General features: G+C 40.5%; 1 protein-coding gene across 1 annotated transcript in view; it reads left to right on the forward strand.

Moving 5' to 3' along the window:
- Nucleotides 1-792: 792 nt before the first annotated feature.
- Nucleotides 793-19,833, forward strand: part of PREX2 (phosphatidylinositol-3,4,5-trisphosphate dependent Rac exchange factor 2) — a 201,243-nt gene continuing 182,202 nt past the window's right edge. Inside the window, exon 1 of the mRNA XM_075704766.1 lies at nucleotides 793-933. Within this exon, the coding sequence (XP_075560881.1) occupies nucleotides 793-933 (141 nt within the window). The remainder of the gene's footprint in view (nucleotides 934-19,833) is intronic.

A 19,833-nucleotide genomic window follows, 5' to 3' on the forward strand; every position in this document is an offset into this window, starting at 1 on the left:
TGGAGGAACTTTTCTGTACCTATTGTAGAATACACAGTTTGTACCTGCTTAGCACATCCACATGCTTAGCTGCGTGTGTTTGTTCAGAAGAGTATCAAAGCACGTATTTGTAATACATAGCAGTTGCGATATACTTTGTGATATACGTCTCGTGGGAAGGTGTGGAAGGGGAAGCTGAAACGGCTCTTTCGCTGATGATTTAGCCCAAACAAAAACAACTGCTGATTCCCTGGCCAGCCAGCTTGCTGGGACATTTTTATAGTTCTTGTGCTCTGTTGCTGGAGATCTCCAATTAGCCTCAAACTGGAGCTCGCAGCTTGTGTGTGAAACAGGCAGCTGCTGGCACGCAATCTTCCCTGAAGTTGTTTCCTTTCCTTTTTCCTGAGATTTAAAGAAGCGGGGGGGGGGGAAGGGGTTGGAGTCACATGGATACAAAGCTTTGATTAATGTCCAAGTCTGTGCCGCTGCGGAGGCTTTCCAACCTCTCAGCTAACAGGGCGAGCTGGGAACCAGTGACCGCTCGTTTCCTCCGGGCTGTGTCCCCTTCCTGACGGGAAAGGAGCGCGCACCGGGGTGGCTCCTCGCCTCCGACCTCGGGCCGCCGCTGGAACCGGGTGAGAAGGGGCCGAGGCTGCTGCGCGGCTGGCGAGCGGCCGGCGCCCGGCCCCGCGATGTAACTTGGCGGGGTCTTTTGTTGTCCTTGTCCGCAGCGCAGTGCCGGGGCGCTCAGGCAGCGCTGCCTGCAGCCGGGAAAGGCGCCGGGCTGGGAGCACCGCTCCTCCTCGCTGCACCATGACAGAGGAAAGCAAAGGGGAAGGCAAGGGGGAAAGCGGGAAGGACTTGGAGAAGCAGCTTCGCCTGCGCGTCTGCGTCCTCAACGAGCTGCTCAAGACCGAGCGGGACTACGTGGGCACGCTGGAGTTCCTAGTGTCGGTGAGCGGAGGGCGCGGAGCGAAGCGGGGGGGCCCTCGCCTCGCCCGCCGGGGCCGCGCTCGCCCCGCTCCCGGCTCCCGGGAAGGCGGCGCCGGGCGCGGGCAGCGGGGCGGGCTGCAGCCGGCCGGGGGGACTCGCAGCCGGGAGAGGGTCTCCCGCCCCGGGCTCTGCCTTTCAACGCGCTTTTGCTTGAAAGGGAGGGAGAGTAACAGGTTTTGAAACGCCCGGGGAGGGGTCGGGTGCTGCCCCCCCCGGCCGCCCTCCTCGGAGAGCCTGCGCCGGTGATCTTCGGCGCGGGTGATCGCGCCGCTCCGGGCATGGAGGCTGAGGGGGTAGCGTGTTTGGGTTCAGGTCTGCCTCGGGCGTGGGGGCTTGTCTTCGTTACAGGGCGCCGCAGTCCCAGCCCGTGAAGCGCAGGGGGGCAGGGAGGAGGGCGGAGGGGGTGCTGGTGTGCAGCAGCTGCTTGGCATTAAAGCCACATGTGGCGTTCGCTCCTGCCTTGTGATCCGGGGGTCAGCTGGGAAGGTAGCGTGTGCTGCCGAGAGCTGTGCTGCAGCCCTTCCGCCTTCCTTCTACCTCTGACTAGCACCGTTGATAGGATTATGTGTGCCAGGTAATACCCGACTCAGAAAGGCAGGAGTTTTCACCCTCTCAAAAAGGCGAAGCGGCAGATTAGCACGGACCAGATGCGGGCGGTGTTTCGTTTGCGCGTGGTCTCGGTAGCATCACTTTAGGACCCTGTCGAGATAAGTTATGTCCAAATCAGCCGCTTAAGTTTGCAAAAAGATTTCACAGTAGCCCCCTCATACTTTTCTCTCCTCCCCTGTCCCATTGAAGAGGGGAAATCCTTCAAACTGCAAACTTCCTGCTTTGCTGCCTTGAGATCTGTGAACTTTCTGCTTATTATCATGGAAGAGGAAATTCTCAACTTGGCTGTGACAGGGAGAATAAAAGCACAGACGCTGGAGTGAAATAAGATCTACAGAGTAGCTTATTTTCTCCATATGTTTATCCTCAGCAGAACCATGAAAAATGGTAAATGATCCAATGTGTTTTCTATTTAAAAAAAAAAAAAATTAACGTGTATTTGAGAAAGTGGCTGTGCGATTGCATTTTACATGTTTCCATTTAACAACCAGATTTTACCTGTTGTAAAAAATATCTATCCTAAGGGAATGAACTTCAACATTTTATCTAAAGCCCCAAATTTGGTGTATGTCAGAGTCTTGCGTCATTTCAGCAAATTTAAAGAATTTGTAATATCTTTAATTTTGGCCTCTACAGTTTAAGACATGACAGATACTGGTGTTCAAGCAGTAAGTGCTCAGCTCCTTCTAAAGAGCAGACTCTGTACATATTTCAAGTTGCATCCAAACATTGAATTCAGTAATAAGTCTTTTTGCAGTATGGATCAAGATGATCCAAATAAATCATACGGAGAAAGGGAGGAGGGCTGGAATTAAATACATGGTTCTATGTCAAGTTTTTCGTATTCATTAGTGGTTGTGAACAGGGTTCAGGTGACAGTTCAGACATGTAAATCCTCCACAGGGAAATGTCATGTGTTTTAACTGTACCTTGGTTTGAGGAAACAACTTCTGAGCTTTCCTTGGCCTACCTGCTATGACTGCTGTTGAGAGCAGCTGTGCTTATTTTGCAGCTTATTTTACATGAGCCATCAAAACCATCATTGTACTTGTTCCTGTGGTTACTTCTTGATCTCGAGGCTAGATTCTCTGGTTTAGGTATCCTAGGCTTATGGTTCCCTTATTTTAAACCATTTTCCTAGGACCAGCTCTTCTGAGATACAAACACTATCCCAGCTTGCTTTGTTTCACACCATGAGGTGGTCTTGGGGCACACGGCCTGGGTTCCTTTTGGATGGAAGCGTGCTGGAAGGTTTTCTGTAGGAGCTCGTCTGGCTGCTAATGGGTGCGCAGTTCCTGGGACTAGATAGAGCTAGTCGGAAGTGACCCTCCTGCCAGCACTGTGGGGTCCCAGCACCGACTATTTCTCTGTCCAAACCCTATCCCTTTTTGCAGGATTTCTTGTTAAAGTAGGGGCAGCCCGAGGGGTTGAAGTTCCAATCAGAGTTAAGAGTTAGGCTTCCAGGTCTCCTCAATGTCATCAGTAGAGCTCATTGTGGTGGAAACCATGTTTCATTTATGATTGAAAAGCTGTAGCCATTTATAGTCTTTCTGACAGTTTGCATGGAGTACCTGCAGTTTTCACTGAAGTTAATAGGAACAGAGTATTCACTTAGATAAATGAAAAAAACCCTGTGGTTTCAGGGTTAGAGCCTATTTCTTCTGTGGGATTACAGAATGTAATCTTTTATGATGTGTACAGTTCATACGGAAAAGTACATTAGCACTTGCGTAGTAGTGGTGGACAAGAGAGCTAACTTTTCACTCATTTGGACTGAAATTTTTATTTTGTGTACGTGCCCTGTTGAGGAGGCAGTTAAATTAAGGAACAGAAAAATTCAATCAATTTTCTTCAATCGATTGTTATTGCGTAGGAAAGGGACCGTACGTAAGTGGGATTTGTGTGGAAGCGTAACGTGCATCATACCTCACCTAACTCATTTTCCTGAGTACTTCATGAGAGCTCGTGAAGTGAATTGATAACGTCTACGACCCCTTCGGCTGAGGCAAAGTTAGGCTGTTGCAATGGGCAGTGTATAACATAAGCAGACGTGGAAGTGAAGCGTAAGCCTGATCTGTCTGAGTGGTGGGAGGAGGAGACCCCTGTTGCTGATGCAGTCATGCTGGGGAAATGGCCCTTTGCCTGGTACAGCCTGTGGCTGGCTGGAGAATGGAGAGATTATAAGGAGGAAGTGACTTTGCTGTTGTCTGTCACCATGGGAAATGCTTTGCTGGTTGCCCTACACTGGAAACATGTCTATTTTATGCTAGATTTATTTAGGTTCTCCAGTTTATATTGGAATTAAAGAGTGTCTCACTGAGGACAAATTTCTGGTTGGTTATTTGAAGCATTTTTGTTCCCCTACTCCTCTGTGATTCTTCATCCTCCAGTTATCATCAGTATAGGGAGAAGCAGCTTGGTTTGTGTATTCTGTCAAAAGTCTACAAGGCTATGAAGTGCAAAGCAGAAGATTTAATGTATTAATTATTTTATTAGATGGATGTAGCTGAGTAGTCATTCCCACATGACTTCGTTCACCTCTTTTTTGGCTGTACGCTGTGTAAAGAGAGTATATTGTTTTTAATCTGCACTCATCACAGATCAAATCTGAGTGGAAAGGTCTGGTTGTATTAATACTATTCTTTTGGATCTCCTGAATCTTCCAGTAACAAACTACAGTAGCTCAGTGTGTTGAGACATCAGTAATACTCAACAATAACAATTTTGGGCCCATCTGAGTGAGGTATGTAAACATACGTGAGGTGGATAAACTTAAGTCCCCCAGTAGTCGCAGCAGTGTTGGAGGGAGCAGGCATGCACAGGAAACTGTGAAGAAAGGCTTACACTTTTCCTTCAAACATTTCATTATAACATTTGGAGTGTCATTGCAATACCAGTGTTTTTGTTCTTGTTAGCATTTAGCATTTCTTAAAAGAAATTAGTGTAGTGATGGAAGAATTTACCTAAGGCACTAAAATGCTTTTGACAACTATCTACAGATGGAGTTTATTATGAGGTTTTGGTTACAAACTATTGATACTTTACTGCCTAAATTAGCAATTGGGATTTTTCTGCTGCTAGGTGATCTTTCTGGAGATCATATCATCTTCCTATGGTGAAATCTTTGTTTTCCAAGGAAAGAGAAGCGTCCTTGCAAGGATCTTTTTTTCACCACAATGCACTTTCTGGAGGGGAGACAAAGCAACACTTGGTGAATATTTACCCTGTCTAAAATTATGTGTCATCCAACTGTCTAACTGTCAAATTAATATTACCTTTAGTGTTCATGGTAAAGATGCTTTTTTAAAAAAAAATTGTGACTTTATCAATATGTACCTTATCTATTTCATTCTTTACAGCAAACAACAAAGTGTCTGTTTAATGTGCTCTGTGTAAATAAAATGAAAATTTCCTGTTTTGCTCTAGAAGCACAGTTAGCCAACTAGAGTAAAACTGAAGAAACTTTTCCAAGATTCTCCTTGGTCCATGACTTTATGCTGGGGACTATACTTGACATTTTAATGAATGTTTTAAAAAAGTTTTTTTTTAATGTTTTCATTTACTGTATAAATCAGGGTACTCAGTAGAACCCTCAACGTACTAGTAGTAAAGAGACCAGTAAAACTGTGGGTAGAAGTTGCTGAGAAATTAAAAAGTATTTAATAGTAAAGAGTTGCCAAAAAGTGGCTGGCTTTATTTGTCACCTTGTAATTTGTTATAAGGCTTAGTTTTTATGATTGTGCTTTACGCTGACTGTTTGGCCAGGAAAGGCCAGCCAAGCCATGAAGAACTTCAGGATACAGATGTACTGCAGGGAAATAGGCTAGATACAATAGTAGATAAATATATATATATATATATAAAAACGAAAGTATATATAACTGTACATATATATATTTGGGAAAGAAATTTTATTTTGGAAATGTAATAGATCTGCTACACTTGGTACTTCAGGGGATAGCCATGGAAGCAGAGTTTATTTTTTCTATGACAGGGATTGTTTTTCTGGTGCAGTTCCGTGTTCTGACAAATTTGACATTGATGGGAATAGAAGCAGATGTTGGCACTTGTGTAAGCCTTCCAAAACCCCACGGCCTCAGCTGGGGTGACTAGTTAGATCATGAAGCAGCTGGGGGGAAAAAAAAAAAGCTAGTTTATTTTACTAGACTATAGTATGGTTTACAGAATCCCTTCTGTGAATATACATTTCTGCCAGTTAACTCTCAAATCTCAGTTTAATGCCATCAAATCCTACTGTAGTATCTTCTCTCTTCTGCTTGCGCTAAAGTGGAAAAAGGGTTTGTTTTCTTTAAATGTGTGCCCTGTTAAGGGAAGCTGAGTCCTTGCTTTTCAACAGGCATAAAGAGATTTCGTGCATAAGGTTTATTGCCCAGCTTCCTGGGTGGCTGTGTGATTCCTCAGGATCTGTATTTCCCTGCCACAGTGAGCCTTTCCTTTCTCTTGGCTCAATAGGCATTTCTCTGATTGTGGAGCAGACTAATTAGTTGGACAAGTGATTAATAGTAACTGAGACTCCAGGTAGACTTTAGTCAAATTCAGTGTTACTAACCCTGACCAGCAATAGAGAGGATTTGTGTCCTGGATTGAAACTTCTCAAATGGTTATGCTAGATGATCAAATGAGGTGTTGGGCCTTTCACAAAAGAACCACTTTCAAATGATGTTTTATGGCTGTAGTTTGATACAGTAACAACGTGTGTGTGGTGGTGGTGTTGTGTGTATGTGTGTATATCATAGAATATCTGAAGTTGGAAGGGACCCATAAGCATCATCGAGTCCAACTCCCTAAATATGTTATATGTATATCTCAATTACAGTAATGACTAGTGACTTCTTAATGGTTTGCATCATTGCATTTATATCTTATAAAAGGGATTTAAATGAATGGAAGGGAAGGGTTTTAGCTGGCTGCATTTTTTGATAAGGTTATGCGATTTCCTTTCTCTTCAGGAAAAGAACAACAACATTCTATGGCTACTTCATCATGAAAAGTCAAAAGGAAGTGCAAACACAATTACCATAGAAAGTCAATATCTTTTCCATTCACTTCCAATTTCTGCTCTTTTTAACTTGCTTGAGCATTACAAAAAATCTGAATGTGGTATTCTATTCTTATTTGACTTTGCTTGGCTATATCAATAGCACCACCTGTGGTCTTTATCAGAGTGAGGGTAACTGCTTAAAAGCTGTTTATTTCTTTGTAACCCCCGCCCCCAAGATTGAATGCTTGCTTTATGGAGTGGCTTAGCAAGAAAGATTATTTGCATCTCTACTAGCTGAGCACAGAGTTCATGCAAGGTATGACAATGGCAAAAAGCAGAGGTTTTTCAGGAGAATTTTCAAGCACATATCTTGTTTGGAAGTGGCAGATGATTTCCTCTTACTGCTCTCAGATGTACTTAGACTATATTTTGAAAAGCTGCTCTTTAAGAAAAAACGATGGTTTGTTTAGCTGTTCAGTGAAAAGTCTAAAATACTGAAAGGAGAAATCTTTGTTTCATAGCATTTAAGAAACTTTTCTGTTCATAAGACTCACTGTAGACTAAGATGTATCATGCTGAAGACTGTGATATGCTTCGGGGTGTTGTACAACTTCTTGATTTATCTGTATTTCTAAATATCATTATGTTTGCGGTGTTCCAGTTATTCCGTTGCTCTGCCTTTTAGCTCAGTCCTAACTCTCCTGCCGCATATATTTCACAAGTTTGTAATGTGAGCTGCTCGTTTAGAAGAGACTATTTGGAGGGGACTGTCAATCAATATGTCCAGACTTAAGTTACTCTGTGCAGCCTAACCCTGTTGAATAGTATGCTGTTTGCAGTGATTTCAAATATTTATGGAGACATATTTTTCAACTCTCTTCAGTAGTAATTTTTGTCACCATTTTAAAACACCCAGTGCTTTGCAACTATGCATTCCAAGGTTGGTTTGTATTTTTTTGGTAGGGTTAGCATGAAGAACAATTTTGTCAAAGCAGAGGAATTCAAAGTTAGTAACAGTATTACACCATAGGAGGAACTGAGAAGTTCTTCACGTTGGAAACCAAAAGGAACTGTATTTTGGCCAAAATAAACAAATCCAAACTGGCTATAGTTGACCTAAGATACTGGTGGGGGCAACTTGCTAGTCTGTAGAAGGCTATAACCATGTGTCTGTATGTTAAGTATATGTCCCTGTTTGGAAGGGAATTGGGCTACCCATGAATCAAGCATAGGCTTGAATAAGATAATAATTTTTATTAATAATTAAAATAATTTAGGCTCTACCTTTTTATACAAGTATTTTGAATAATTTTGTATACTTATGTACTAATGCATATTCTTTTTCAGGAATTTTGTTTAACTATTTTTGCTTTATTCTAAACTAGATGCGTATTGGTTCAATTTTCTGTTCTGGACTGAGAAGGATTGTCTCTGTCTTTGGTGGATAGATTGTGTGCATTGGTATAGGACTCAAGAGAGAGCTTAGGGACAGACTACTTGAGGAATATAAAGACATGCGAGACTGGAGATAACAAAGCCAAAGCTCAGCTGGCATTGAAATTAGGGATGTGAAGGGCAACAGAAAGGAATTCTCTTAAGTACATTGGTAGCAAAAGGAAGGCTAAGGAAAATGTGTGCCTACAGCTCAGTGGGACAGCGAGCCTTGTGAAAAGGGGGCGTTGAATAGGCTGAGGTACTCCATGCTTTTTCTCCTGGAGTCTTCACTGATAAGGGTTTCACTTAGGCCTCTCGAAGCTTATTTGCAGATTTTGTGACAATGTGTCATTGCCTAGAGTAGAAGAAGGCAGCGTTACAAAATGCTTAAGGCAACTGGATATACATAAGTCTGAAATCACATGGGACGCATCTGAGGAAGCTGGCTGGTGTCAATGTGAGGCCTATCTGTCATCTTTGAATGGTCATGGTGATTGTGGGAGGTTCCTAATGACTGGGAAAACACAAATGTCAGACATAGCTTCAGGAAGGTCAAGGAAGAAGATCTGGGGAAGTGCGAGCTTGTCAGCCTCACCTCAGTCCTTGGGGAGGTGATGTAGTGAATAATTTTCAAAACCATTTCCATGCAGCTGATGGAAAAGAAAGTGATTGGAAGCTGCGTCTGGGGATTTGCCAAGGATGAATCACTCCTGATCAACCTGATTGCCTTCTGTGAGGAGATGACTGGCTTAGGGAACTTGGTGAGAGCTATGGGTATTGTTTACCTTGATTTAACCAAAGTCTTTGGCATGGACTGACATAGTATCCTTATATCCAGATCTCATCAATTTGGACTGGATAAATAGACAATAAGGTGGGTGGGGAACTGGTGGATCTGTTAGACTCAAGGGACAGTTGTCAATGGCACAAACTAGAAGTGGTAGCTAGTTATGAGCGGTGTCCCTCAAGAACCAATACTGTATCATGTCTTCAGTAATGTCCTGAGTGGTGGGATAGGAAGGTGCACTTCCAGCAGAGGCCAGGAAACAGCTTTACAGAAAGGGCTCCGGCAGTGCTTGTGGCCAAGAACTGGATCATGAGTCAGTATTGCACCCTTGCAGTGCAGAAAACAAGCAGCATCCTGGGCTATTTTAGCACCCGTATCACCAGTAGGTCAATGGAAGTGATTCTTTACCCTTTACTCTAGAGCTGTGAGACCTTTGTGGCCCAGCTTTGGGCTCCCTAGTTCAAGAAATAAATTTATGTACTGGAGCAAGTCCAGTGGGGGGGCAGCAAGGTGATGAGGGACTTGGAGCATATTACTTGCAAAAAGAGGCTGAGAGAACAAAGTTTCTTTGACCTTAAGAAGAGAAGTCTCAGTGAAATTTTTATTGTTGTCTGCATCTCCCTGATGAGTGGATGTGGAGAAGATGAACCAGGTGCACAGTGGAAGAAGGAGAGGCAATGGAAAATGGGAAATTCCAACTTAATGTGAGAGGAAAAAGTATTGTTTACCTTGAGGATGGTCAAAAAATGGAACAGGTTGCCCAGAGGCTGTGGAATATCTATATTTTGTTCAAAGCTCAACTGGGCAAGACTGGGCAACCTGTTCTAGTTGACACTGCTTTGCTCAAGTGGTTGGGCTAGATGACCTCTAAAGGTCCCTTCCAACCCACACGACTCATCAATTTTGCAATTTATTGATATGATGGGGAAAAAGGCAGATGGTCTTGCAGTTTCAGCTGTTCAGGAGAGCAAATTTTTCAGGGTTGCACCTCTGCTTTGTCCCTTCTGTCCTCTGAAATTGCAATGCGAATGGCCAGGCTATGCTGTTCAGCAAACAAATATTCAAAATCCAAGAGGAAACTCGGATACACAGATATTTTTTCCACTGTATTAGATTTCCTCAGGAAACAGATAACCTGGCGCTTCTGCAATATTTTCTATTCAGAGATCTCTCAGTGCATTGCTGTCATTAATAAATCAAATCTGAGTAGTTCTACAAATGGGAAACTTAGAGACAGATCTTGATTTTTGCGTCCCAGTGGAAGTTTGTGGCAGAGCCAGAAATATAATTTGATGTCTTGATTCCCAGTTCAGTACTCTGACAGCAAAGGAGTCCTTTCCCTTTATATATAATTGATGCTAGAAGAATGGTTGTCTACTTAAAATGTCTGGGAAACTGCAAGGATAATGAAGCTGGCTTTGAAGCATTTTGTACAAGCTTTGCTGCTCCTGTGATTCTCTCATAGATTGTTCACACCTGAAGTTGTCCTGTTGTAGGGACAGAACTGAGATATTAGGGGTTGACACTTTAAGTCCCATGAGACCTCCTGATTTTCCTTTCTGCTTTTGGCAGCCTGGCTGCCAAGTCATCTGGCATGCCTCATGAGCTTTCAAGTTCAAGGCTGAAGAGCGTGAATTTAGTGTAAGGGGATGGGTAGGAGAAACAGCTAGAACTGAAGAGCAGTGGAGAGAACAGTAATAAGATGTGGGAGGGTGGCTTGCTTGCTTTCAATGTCGTTTGTGTGATGCAGGCCCCCTGACAAATTGGTAATACCTTGCCAAATGGAGTAGAGTATATAATCCACTCCTTGACCTTCCTAGGGAAGTTTTGTATACAAGTTTTGTATATGTTCTTACTTCAAAATGCAGTTTGGCTGTAGCTCCTGATATTTATACCTGAAGTTTAAATACATTATATGTATCCATATGTTTGTTTTCTAAATACAGTTTTACCTGTTATAACAGCTAGAGCAAGTGACCAGTATCAATTGATAAGTGAATTTATATTAAAAAAGTTTTTTTATATTTTGCCCTGTGAAATACACTGTTAATTTCTCAGGCTGTTTAAATGTAGTCATTCCTAGAGAGACTGATGGATGTGTTTCTACATGTTGACTCAACAATCCCAGCCTCATTTTGCCAAAATCAAACATGATGTGACAGAGGAGCATCAGTGGAGACAGAATGTTCTTAGACAAGTCTGGAAAATAACTTGTTGCCCTACCGGGTATCCATGTTAGTAATGTGTATAGGTGATCTCAACAGGAATGTGGTAATGTATTGGAGAGCTGAGTTGCTTGAGGTATGTGCATGGTGTCTTCTGTAATATTTAAAGATGAGATGTTAAGAATTCCATCAGGGATATAAATCAATTTTGAATAGCATGGATTAGGCAAGAACAATCAGCTGGCAGGCAGAACAGAAAAGGAGAAACAAGCTGCAAACATGGAGAGTATCTAGGCCAGGAAGAGCTATCCATGAGATTTACACAGTTAATCCTCATTGTAGCTGGTTATGTATGAGCTGGGCCATGGGAAATTATCTGTACTTGGGACTTCAGCCTTTTGGTAGATAAGAAAGATGTTTTTATTTGCATCATAAAAAAGCAATTGGGAAAATATAATTGGGTAGTAGTTGGTCAGAGCTTAAAGGCTGGCCAGGGCTGGCTGGCTGAGTGCCAGTGATTAGTGTCATGTACTCGGCAGTCTGAGAAACAAATCTGAAGGTGACACTTGGATTATATGTGTGGCTGTGACCTCTGAGTCCCCAGCTGAAATGGCTGGGACATATTTCAGGAACTGTAGGTCAGAAAGGCTAAACTACAAGAGAGTTTTCTGACTTGGGCTAGAATTGTGTTTATACTTGTTGTATTTGTTGTAAATGTCCAGTTTTTTGAAAAGCCTAATTTCTTTGCCTTACAAACATCATGAAGTTGTGCTTACAGAAAGCCTTCAGAGACCTGTATCTTGGGGCTTGTTTAGGAATTTTGCTGGCAAGCAGTGAAAGGCGAGTTTGGTAGCCAACTATCTGTATTGGAAAGACTACCTTGTAATAGGCACAAACTGCTGAAGTAGATGAGACACTTTGAGACGTGTCCAGTGGAAAACCCTGAATCATCTGTATTTGCGTTCTCACTGCCCCCCACCCCTGAAAGCATGATAGTTCAAAACATGATGAATGTGTATCTAAAACAAAGCTGGGTTTATGTTATTACTCAGCTAGAAATTCGAGATTGGGAATTAAATTAAATACTGATTATTAGGTAAGGACACGAAAGCAGAGCAACCCCTGAAATAATTCATTAGTTTGTATTTTCTTTAACAAAAGATACCGTAAGAGTCATCAACTTCCCATTTTATGTTATTGAAATAAGCTAGAAAGTACAAAATGGAAGAATGGTACACAACATTTCTCTTCCCTGGCCTTTAATACACTTTCAGGATGTTCTTAGGTTCTTCTGTAAACTTAATTGGCCATGTTTTTACTTCTTAATCCCTACTGTGACATTTTGAAAAAAACTGGACACTAAAAGCACAAAGCTATAAAGTTGAAATGAGGTACTGCATAACAAAGTGATTGATCTCTGGGATGCTATGAATTTGTGTAGCAAGACTGGAAAATCACTTCATTTTATTGCTTAGTATGTGCTAAGTTACCTTACCCAAGGAATTTAAACATATGATATATCCAGATGCCTAGAAGAAATAGCATACGACAGGATGCTTTGAGACAATATCCTTGGATTCTGTAGTGTGAGCATGGTAAAGAGACTTTAAGAGTTACAGAGGCATTTGAGACTTAAACAGACGTGGAAGCGACTGAAGCTCTGCAATGTATAAGCAGTGCTTTCATTAAAAAGATACCAAAGCCTTACTATGTAGAAGGGAGGGAAAGAGTGGGACATACCTGTAGAGTTTGTGTTTTGTCACTTGTAAAAGTGTTCTTCGCTGATTAGTTCCTATTTATCCTTTTATTGTCTGTGGGGGAGAGTTATTTTGCAGAAGCCATATAAAGCAGGAAGACAGTAAATACATCCTGATTCATAGAATGCCTTTGTAAACATGGTCACGCTGAATTTGTAATGATAGCTGCTTCCTTCCAGTGCCTGCTGATTTTTGTTCCTGAAAGCTTATAAAATACCGCTTAAAAATGAACTTGCAGTATAAGATAAAGACCTAAAATGAGAGGTGTTGGAAGGAACCTGTCAATTGCTGTGATAGATTTAATAATAGGTCCATCACAGTAATTTTTTTTTTGTAATGGTGCTTAGTAGCATTACTTAGGGAGGGTGTGTCCTTCCCAACTTCAGGCACCGGTGGTTTGGGGGCTGTCTGCACTGGAGATTGTGGATGTAGGGCCTGGATGCAAACTAAGTAATCTCTGAGTTTGCCTACTTTATTTTTGTACAGTTTGTATTTTTTTGGCACCAGTAACTTTTGAATGTGTTTCCCACAAGATAATTCCTTTTGCTCATTTCAAATGTCCTGCCTGAAAAATTCACTAAGTACTTGCATTGCTATTTTTCTTGTTAGAAATCCAAGTCTAATTATTCCTGTTATGAAAGCCCTTTCATACTTCTGATCATCTTTCAAACTCCTTTGGGATGAATTCTTCTGCTGTTAGTGCCATTGATCTTCACCCTGGTTTTGTTCTTAATCTTTTGTGGTTTTCAGAGGGTAAAAATTAAACTTCCCAAATGTGTGTAATAGATGTTTGAGGTACTAAATTATGATTTTTCTTGTACCAAAAGATGTTAAAGAATTCTTCTTATCCTTCTTTTGCGAAGTGTAGTTAGCACTTTACTTAGACCCTGCTTTCCTCTCTTCATTTACCTTTAAATATTGAAAGTGATATTTTTAGAGGTTGGGGAAGATGCTTGAAGTATGAGTTGTAACTGCTGTTTGCTGTCCTTCTCACCATTCTATTTTGCAGTGTGAAACAGTGTGTGGGGAAAAGGTGTGGAAAAAGGGCTCAGTGAAGGACAAAAGTAGTCAACAACAGTAATAAATATGAAGAACGAGAGATGTGAGATTACAGCAGAAACTGCTCTGGAAGGAGGAGGGGGGAATACTGAAAATAAAGAAAAAATGCATGAACAAGGTAGAAAAGGAGGAAGGAATGGTTACTGGTTCTTCTAAAAATGAAAAAGCACACAAAAAATCGCTTTGAAACATGTCAAGTATATGATGAGATTTCTTCATATTGTAGTATTTGTGTTAACAGGACAGGCATCGCTGGTTTTTGCAGTGTTAAATTAGGTGCCACTCGTGGTCCCAGAAGTTAGCTGCGTTGAGTGGTTGTTGAAGTGAGTGTAGCCAGCAATAAGGTAGAAATGCAGTTTCTTAGTTATCTTCAAATACAGTCAGCTGGAGGTGTGAAAATACCATTACATTTGCATTTGGTTATTGTCTGCTTATTTTCATTTATTTTATGATAAAACATGAAGTTTCAATAATTATCAAGAGATAATTGAGAGTTTTGTAATTAAAGAGAGCAAAACGTGAGCTATCTTAAGCTGATCTCAAGCTTACTAGTAAAAGAGATCCTCAGGTTTTCAAGATAATTTGACTGATTTAACATTTTGAAAGTGACAAGTTGTAGATTGCTTCATAATGTTGGAAGTATTTCTGGCAGAGTTGAGATCTTTCTCTGGGTTAGAATTACAGATGAGACCTCTTAAATAGAAGGATCGTATCTTCTGTTTTCTCTAAGTAGAAAGGTTAATTTTCTAATAAGATGTTGATTCTGTACTTCAGTTACACAAAACAACACATAACTACCGTTAACACTGGAATTAATGAATGTGTCGTGGTTTAACCCCAGCCAGCAACTAAGCACCACACAGCTGCTCGCTCACTCCCCCCGCAGCAGGATGGGGGAGAGAATCGGAAAAGTAAAAGCGAGAGAACTCATGGCTTGAGATAAGGACAGTTTAATAAGTAAAGGAAAAGCTGCAAATGCAGGCAAAGCAAAACAAGGAATTAATTCACTGCTTCCCATCGGCAGGCAGGTGTTCAGCCATCTCCAGGAAAGAAGGGCTCCGTCACGCATAACAGTTACTTGGGAAGACAAACGCCATCACTCCAAATGTCCCCCCCTTCCTCCTTCTCCCCCCAGCCTTATATACTGAGCATGATGTCATATGGTATGGAATATCCCTTTGGTCAGTTGGGGTCAGCTGTCCTGGCTGTGTCCCCTCCCAACTTCTTGTGCACCCCCAGCCTGCTCGCTGTTGGCGTGGGGTGAGAGGCAGAAAAGGACTTGACTCTGTGCAAGCACTGCTCAGCAATAACGAAAACAGCCCTGTGTTACCAACACTGTGCTCAGCACAAATCCAAAGCATAGCCCCATACTAGCTACTGTGAAGAAAATTAACTCTATCCCAGCCAAAACCAGCATAGAATGGAAATTACAAAATTAATTGGATGTGGTTACCACATTTAAATACATTGTAATATACCTGGAAGCATTCTTTATGTGGGCAGGGGCAGGAGTGTGAAGACCTGATAGCAATAACTTTTATTTTAATTTACTTTAAGGTTACTCCTCATTCATTTATCTTTTTGACACCGTGTAAGATCCTGTTTATTAAGAATAATGCCTGGAAGTTGGCAGTTATATTCTGTATGAGTGTGTTAATTTGTCCCCATATGCTACGAGGTTGTCCTCACAGGAAATAAAGGGACTTTTTCCCTTGTTTAGTTACACTGAACTGTTACAATAGCCAGACCGGACAGAAACAATGGGAAGGAAAGTTTCCTGTTTTCTGCAGATATTGAAGAGGTCTTTGGCCCCAAGGAAGGCAAAGCTTTCTTCAGTCTGAGTGAGTGCACAAAGAACTGGTTTTCATTAGTGTCTGAAGTTGCTGTGATCTGTTGAAAAGCAGTGGTTCACTCTCTTAAATGTTCTACATGTCTTGATTCCATTTCAGTATTTGCATCTAGAAATAGTAAATTACAGCAGGGAAAGCTTGAAGTTCCCTCTTTATAAATGCTCGAATATATTGTGGTGTGGTTACAATGCTTTTGGATAGGCGATGAAATAAAATTATATTAAATAATCCTCACATTTGTATGGCTGCTATGGGCCTTCTCTGACATCCTCAGAAGGGAAGCAGAGGAGAATATGAATATAGTAGACTCAGAAGCTTTTCGGAATAATAAATATTTGAACTGCCAAAAAGAATTGTGCTTTGTTTTTGTGTTTTTAGTCTACTGTGCCAGGACAAAATTGGGGTAAGCTGGTAAATTAGTGTCTCAGCAAATACAGTGATGAAATTTTCATGTGAAGCTGAGGATAAATTATGCTGATACTGCTACAGTATAAGCTGTGGTTTTCCATAGGTAGGGAAGGATGAAGGATCTGACCCCCCAAAAAAAACCACTGTAAAACCCCTTTAAAGTCAAGATTCAGCTTGATGAGTTCGTAAGAGATTGTTGTCTTTAAATTTCATATACATATATTACAGAACACTCCTGTGAGTTGGTGATGACCTTCAGCCATGATTAAAGGTTATTGTAATTGGAATGCATGAAGATAAAAGTTTAACAGGAGTTGTAGTACTGGTACAATTAATTAATCATTTCATTCTGTAGACCAAGTGAAGAAACTTTTGCTAAGTTAAAACCTGTTTTTTAAAAAAGTAAATTCTGTTTTATAGTTATAGTAGTTTATCATCTGCTATACTATCAATTTTTTAAGTCATTAAGTTAACTAGTTACTACTCAATCGCAGTAAATTCTTAACTTAGATTTTGTAATGCAGTTTTCAACATGTACAATCCAGTAAAACATAGGTTTTCCAAATTCATTTGCAGGACACTTCTTCACTGAGAAATGTTTTTGATAATGGTATCCTTTCAGACACTTTCTTGGGTCTGAGTCAAAATTTTCAGGTGAATTGGTAGAAAGGAATTGCCTTTTTATCTTCTGGAGCTTCTCCTATTTCTTTGTTAAACCTATTTTGTATTCAAATGCCACTTTACAAAGGTTATCAATGGCAGTCGTACATAAAATACTGAGTTCTTCTGACATTTAAACTGATTTTATGTACTGTATGGGATGTGTGAGCAAGTGTTGCTTTCTGCTGGCAATTGCTGTATCATGAAAAATGAAGTTAATTTGGGCGTCTTGTGAGAAATGTGTGCTGGAAACATACTGGATTAATTAGTTTTCATCTGTATTACAGCAGCTTCCAGCACAGAAAGTAACGATTAATTTTTGCACTTGTAGCTTTTACTAATAAAAAAATTTAATAGCTAGATTTGGACCAAATGGTAGTACAATATAAAAAATAAATTAAAATATGACCACTACCGCTACTATTACGCATTTGCATATTATGCATCTTTGTATTGAAAAATTCCCCATACTTACTTGCCAAGTACAATTTGGCTTTTGACTGCAAGAACTGTTACATGTAAAACAGGATTTTGGCAAAATGGTATTTTGTGTCTAAACGGTTTGTTCTTTGTAGGCTGTCATCTGTCTTAATGTGCCATGGCAATAAAGGCTGTAATGGCTATTCCATTCCATTTCCTGTTGTTTTGCAGCCACCAAACAGCTCTGGGCTAATACAGTGCATCAGACTGACTTTCCCATTTATTTCTAAACCTTTTAATTTCACAGAGTAAACATTTCTCATATGCCGGCTAGTGGTAATGGAAGAAGCATTCACTATAGTTATCCCACTGAATTCCAAAGGGAATTTACTGGTATATCACAGCAATTCTGGTTATTGACCCTTTATTTCTCCCATTTATTCACATTTTGGTTACTTATTTTTGTCTTGCAGGAGACAGTGGTGTTCTTGATAGATAATTGGACTTAAGAAATTGGTGCAACATTCAGTGGCAGTAGGGCAGCTATAGCCTTACTGTGCACTGTGGATGGGAAGCAAATATTTGCATAGTGAATATTTCTGTTGCGATATGAAGTCTTGTACAGTGAAAGATTTTTTTTTTCTGATTAATGAAAAATGTAAATGAACTGCAGACTTGCCACATGCAACCAATTCTAATTTACACATATCCCAAAATATTATGTGGATTGTAAAGCCATGATAAGTCATGACCAGACCTCACATCAGTATAGTTGTTTATCACATTTTAATTGTTATAGAAACATATCACTAAAACAAATTTTAAACCTTTCATCTTCTCCTTTTATTTTATGTCTGTTGTATATTATATAAATATTTTCTTCTCTGGAAGTTTGTCTTTTTTTTTCTTTTTTTTCTGTATTTGTGCGGGTTTTTTCCCTGTGTGTGTGGGTTTTTTTTTTTTTTAAGAAAAAAAAGCTTGGTCTGCAGAGTTTAATAACATCTCATTGATATTTGTATTCAGGTCCCCTATTTTGTATCCGTGGGAAAAGTGTGTTACATTATAATTTTTCTCTTTTTGATTAAAAGTGTACGAAAAAATTGTTCAGAAAGCACCAAGGTAACTCATCGATTTGAGCTTGAGAGATAGTGCTTCAAAATATTTAAGGGCTATAGCCAGTCCTGGAAGAATATTCTCTGACAAATGGTGTAAAGAGTTTTCAAATCCTTGTGAAATCCCTAACTGGTGGCTCCCTGTAAAGGGGCGCGTCCACAGCAGGCATCAGCCTGTTGCTGCTGGTTCTTAGCCTCTGACTTTCTGTAGCTGCGTGTGCATAGGCGGTGTCCGGGGTACAGAGAAAGAAAAGTTAGCTGTCCATGTGAATCTGCTATTTCTAGGGGATGATTCATATCCTGGTAAAAATGGATAATTAACATCAGTTATGATGTAGCCTGATGCTGTGCCCAGGCTGAGACAAAGACCTAAGGAACCAGGCTGCTGGTTAAATTTCAGATTCTCTTCGGATCGGCAGTGCTTCTGCTGCAGAGTGAAAGCGGTTTGTCTGCCAGTGCTCATGCTACTCCCAGCTGTCACACAGGGACAGGACTTAGGCAAGGCACTGCATCTCAACCTCTGTGTATAGTTACACTTGATAATTTTTTTTTTTTTTTTTGACGCTCTTTCAATGACTACTGTTCAGGACTTTGCCACCTGGCCTTGGGGAATTAGATACTGCTGCTCTTGCCCCACAGAGGCTCTGATGTTTTTAACTAAAAAGTCTACGTCCAGTTTTTCCCTTAATGAGAGAGAATGGTTTCAATGATAAGTACTTTGATAATGCAAGAATGAGCATATGTTTACATTGCCCCTAATTTTCTGTAACAAACTTTTGCACAATGAACTTCTAAATTTGTATGCTCACACTTACGAATGTCCTGTTAATTGGAAATTACAGGAAAACAGATAGAGGCAGGCAAAGCAATGCTATGTCAGGATAATAAAAGAACTATGGTTGTGTAATATGTATATGCAGATATGAACGGGGGTCTGTCCTAACCTGAGACATCTACTTAGAGGTGCCTATTTTAGGAGTTGTTTATCTAGGTAGTTAATGATGGAGAAGAAATTACCTCAAGGACTAATTCAGAGCACCTTGGTTAGGAGGCTCTTTTTTTTTCACTCAGTTACCATATGAAGTTAAATACCCTTCCTAAATGCCAACTGATAGAGTTTTCCTTCGTGTGATCAATTTTTCTTTATTGGTGTTACTTCAGCAGCCAAGATTTCCATCAGATTTGTCTATAATTTTTCAGCTTTAGATTTCCCTTGAAAAGTGTTCTTATGCTGTAAAGAATTCCTTTATTCATATTCCATTTTTTACTTTCAGTCTTTCCTGTCTGTCCCTAGGATGGATAAAAGATGAGATTTTATCACCTCTCTTTGGTAACCTCAAGAATGAATTCATTAAGTGACCATGAATAAAATATTTACGTTTCCAGAAGCATGCTTGGTGTCCGTGTTTCTAAAGGCTTTTACAGGAACTACTGTACATAGTTCTAGCTCAAAAAGCACTAAGAAGTTAACATTATCCTGGAGCTCTAGTGTTGTAATGGAAGTGCTTTGTCTTAGTTTAAATAAATATTTACTTTAAAAGTCCAAATTTACATTAGCTGAAAAGACTTAATGTGTATTGTAGATTGTGTATTCTGAT

The sequence above is a fragment of the Pelecanus crispus genome, chromosome 2, assembly GCF_030463565.1.
Source record: "Pelecanus crispus isolate bPelCri1 chromosome 2, bPelCri1.pri, whole genome shotgun sequence".
Taxonomy (NCBI): Eukaryota; Metazoa; Chordata; class Aves; order Pelecaniformes; family Pelecanidae; genus Pelecanus; species Pelecanus crispus.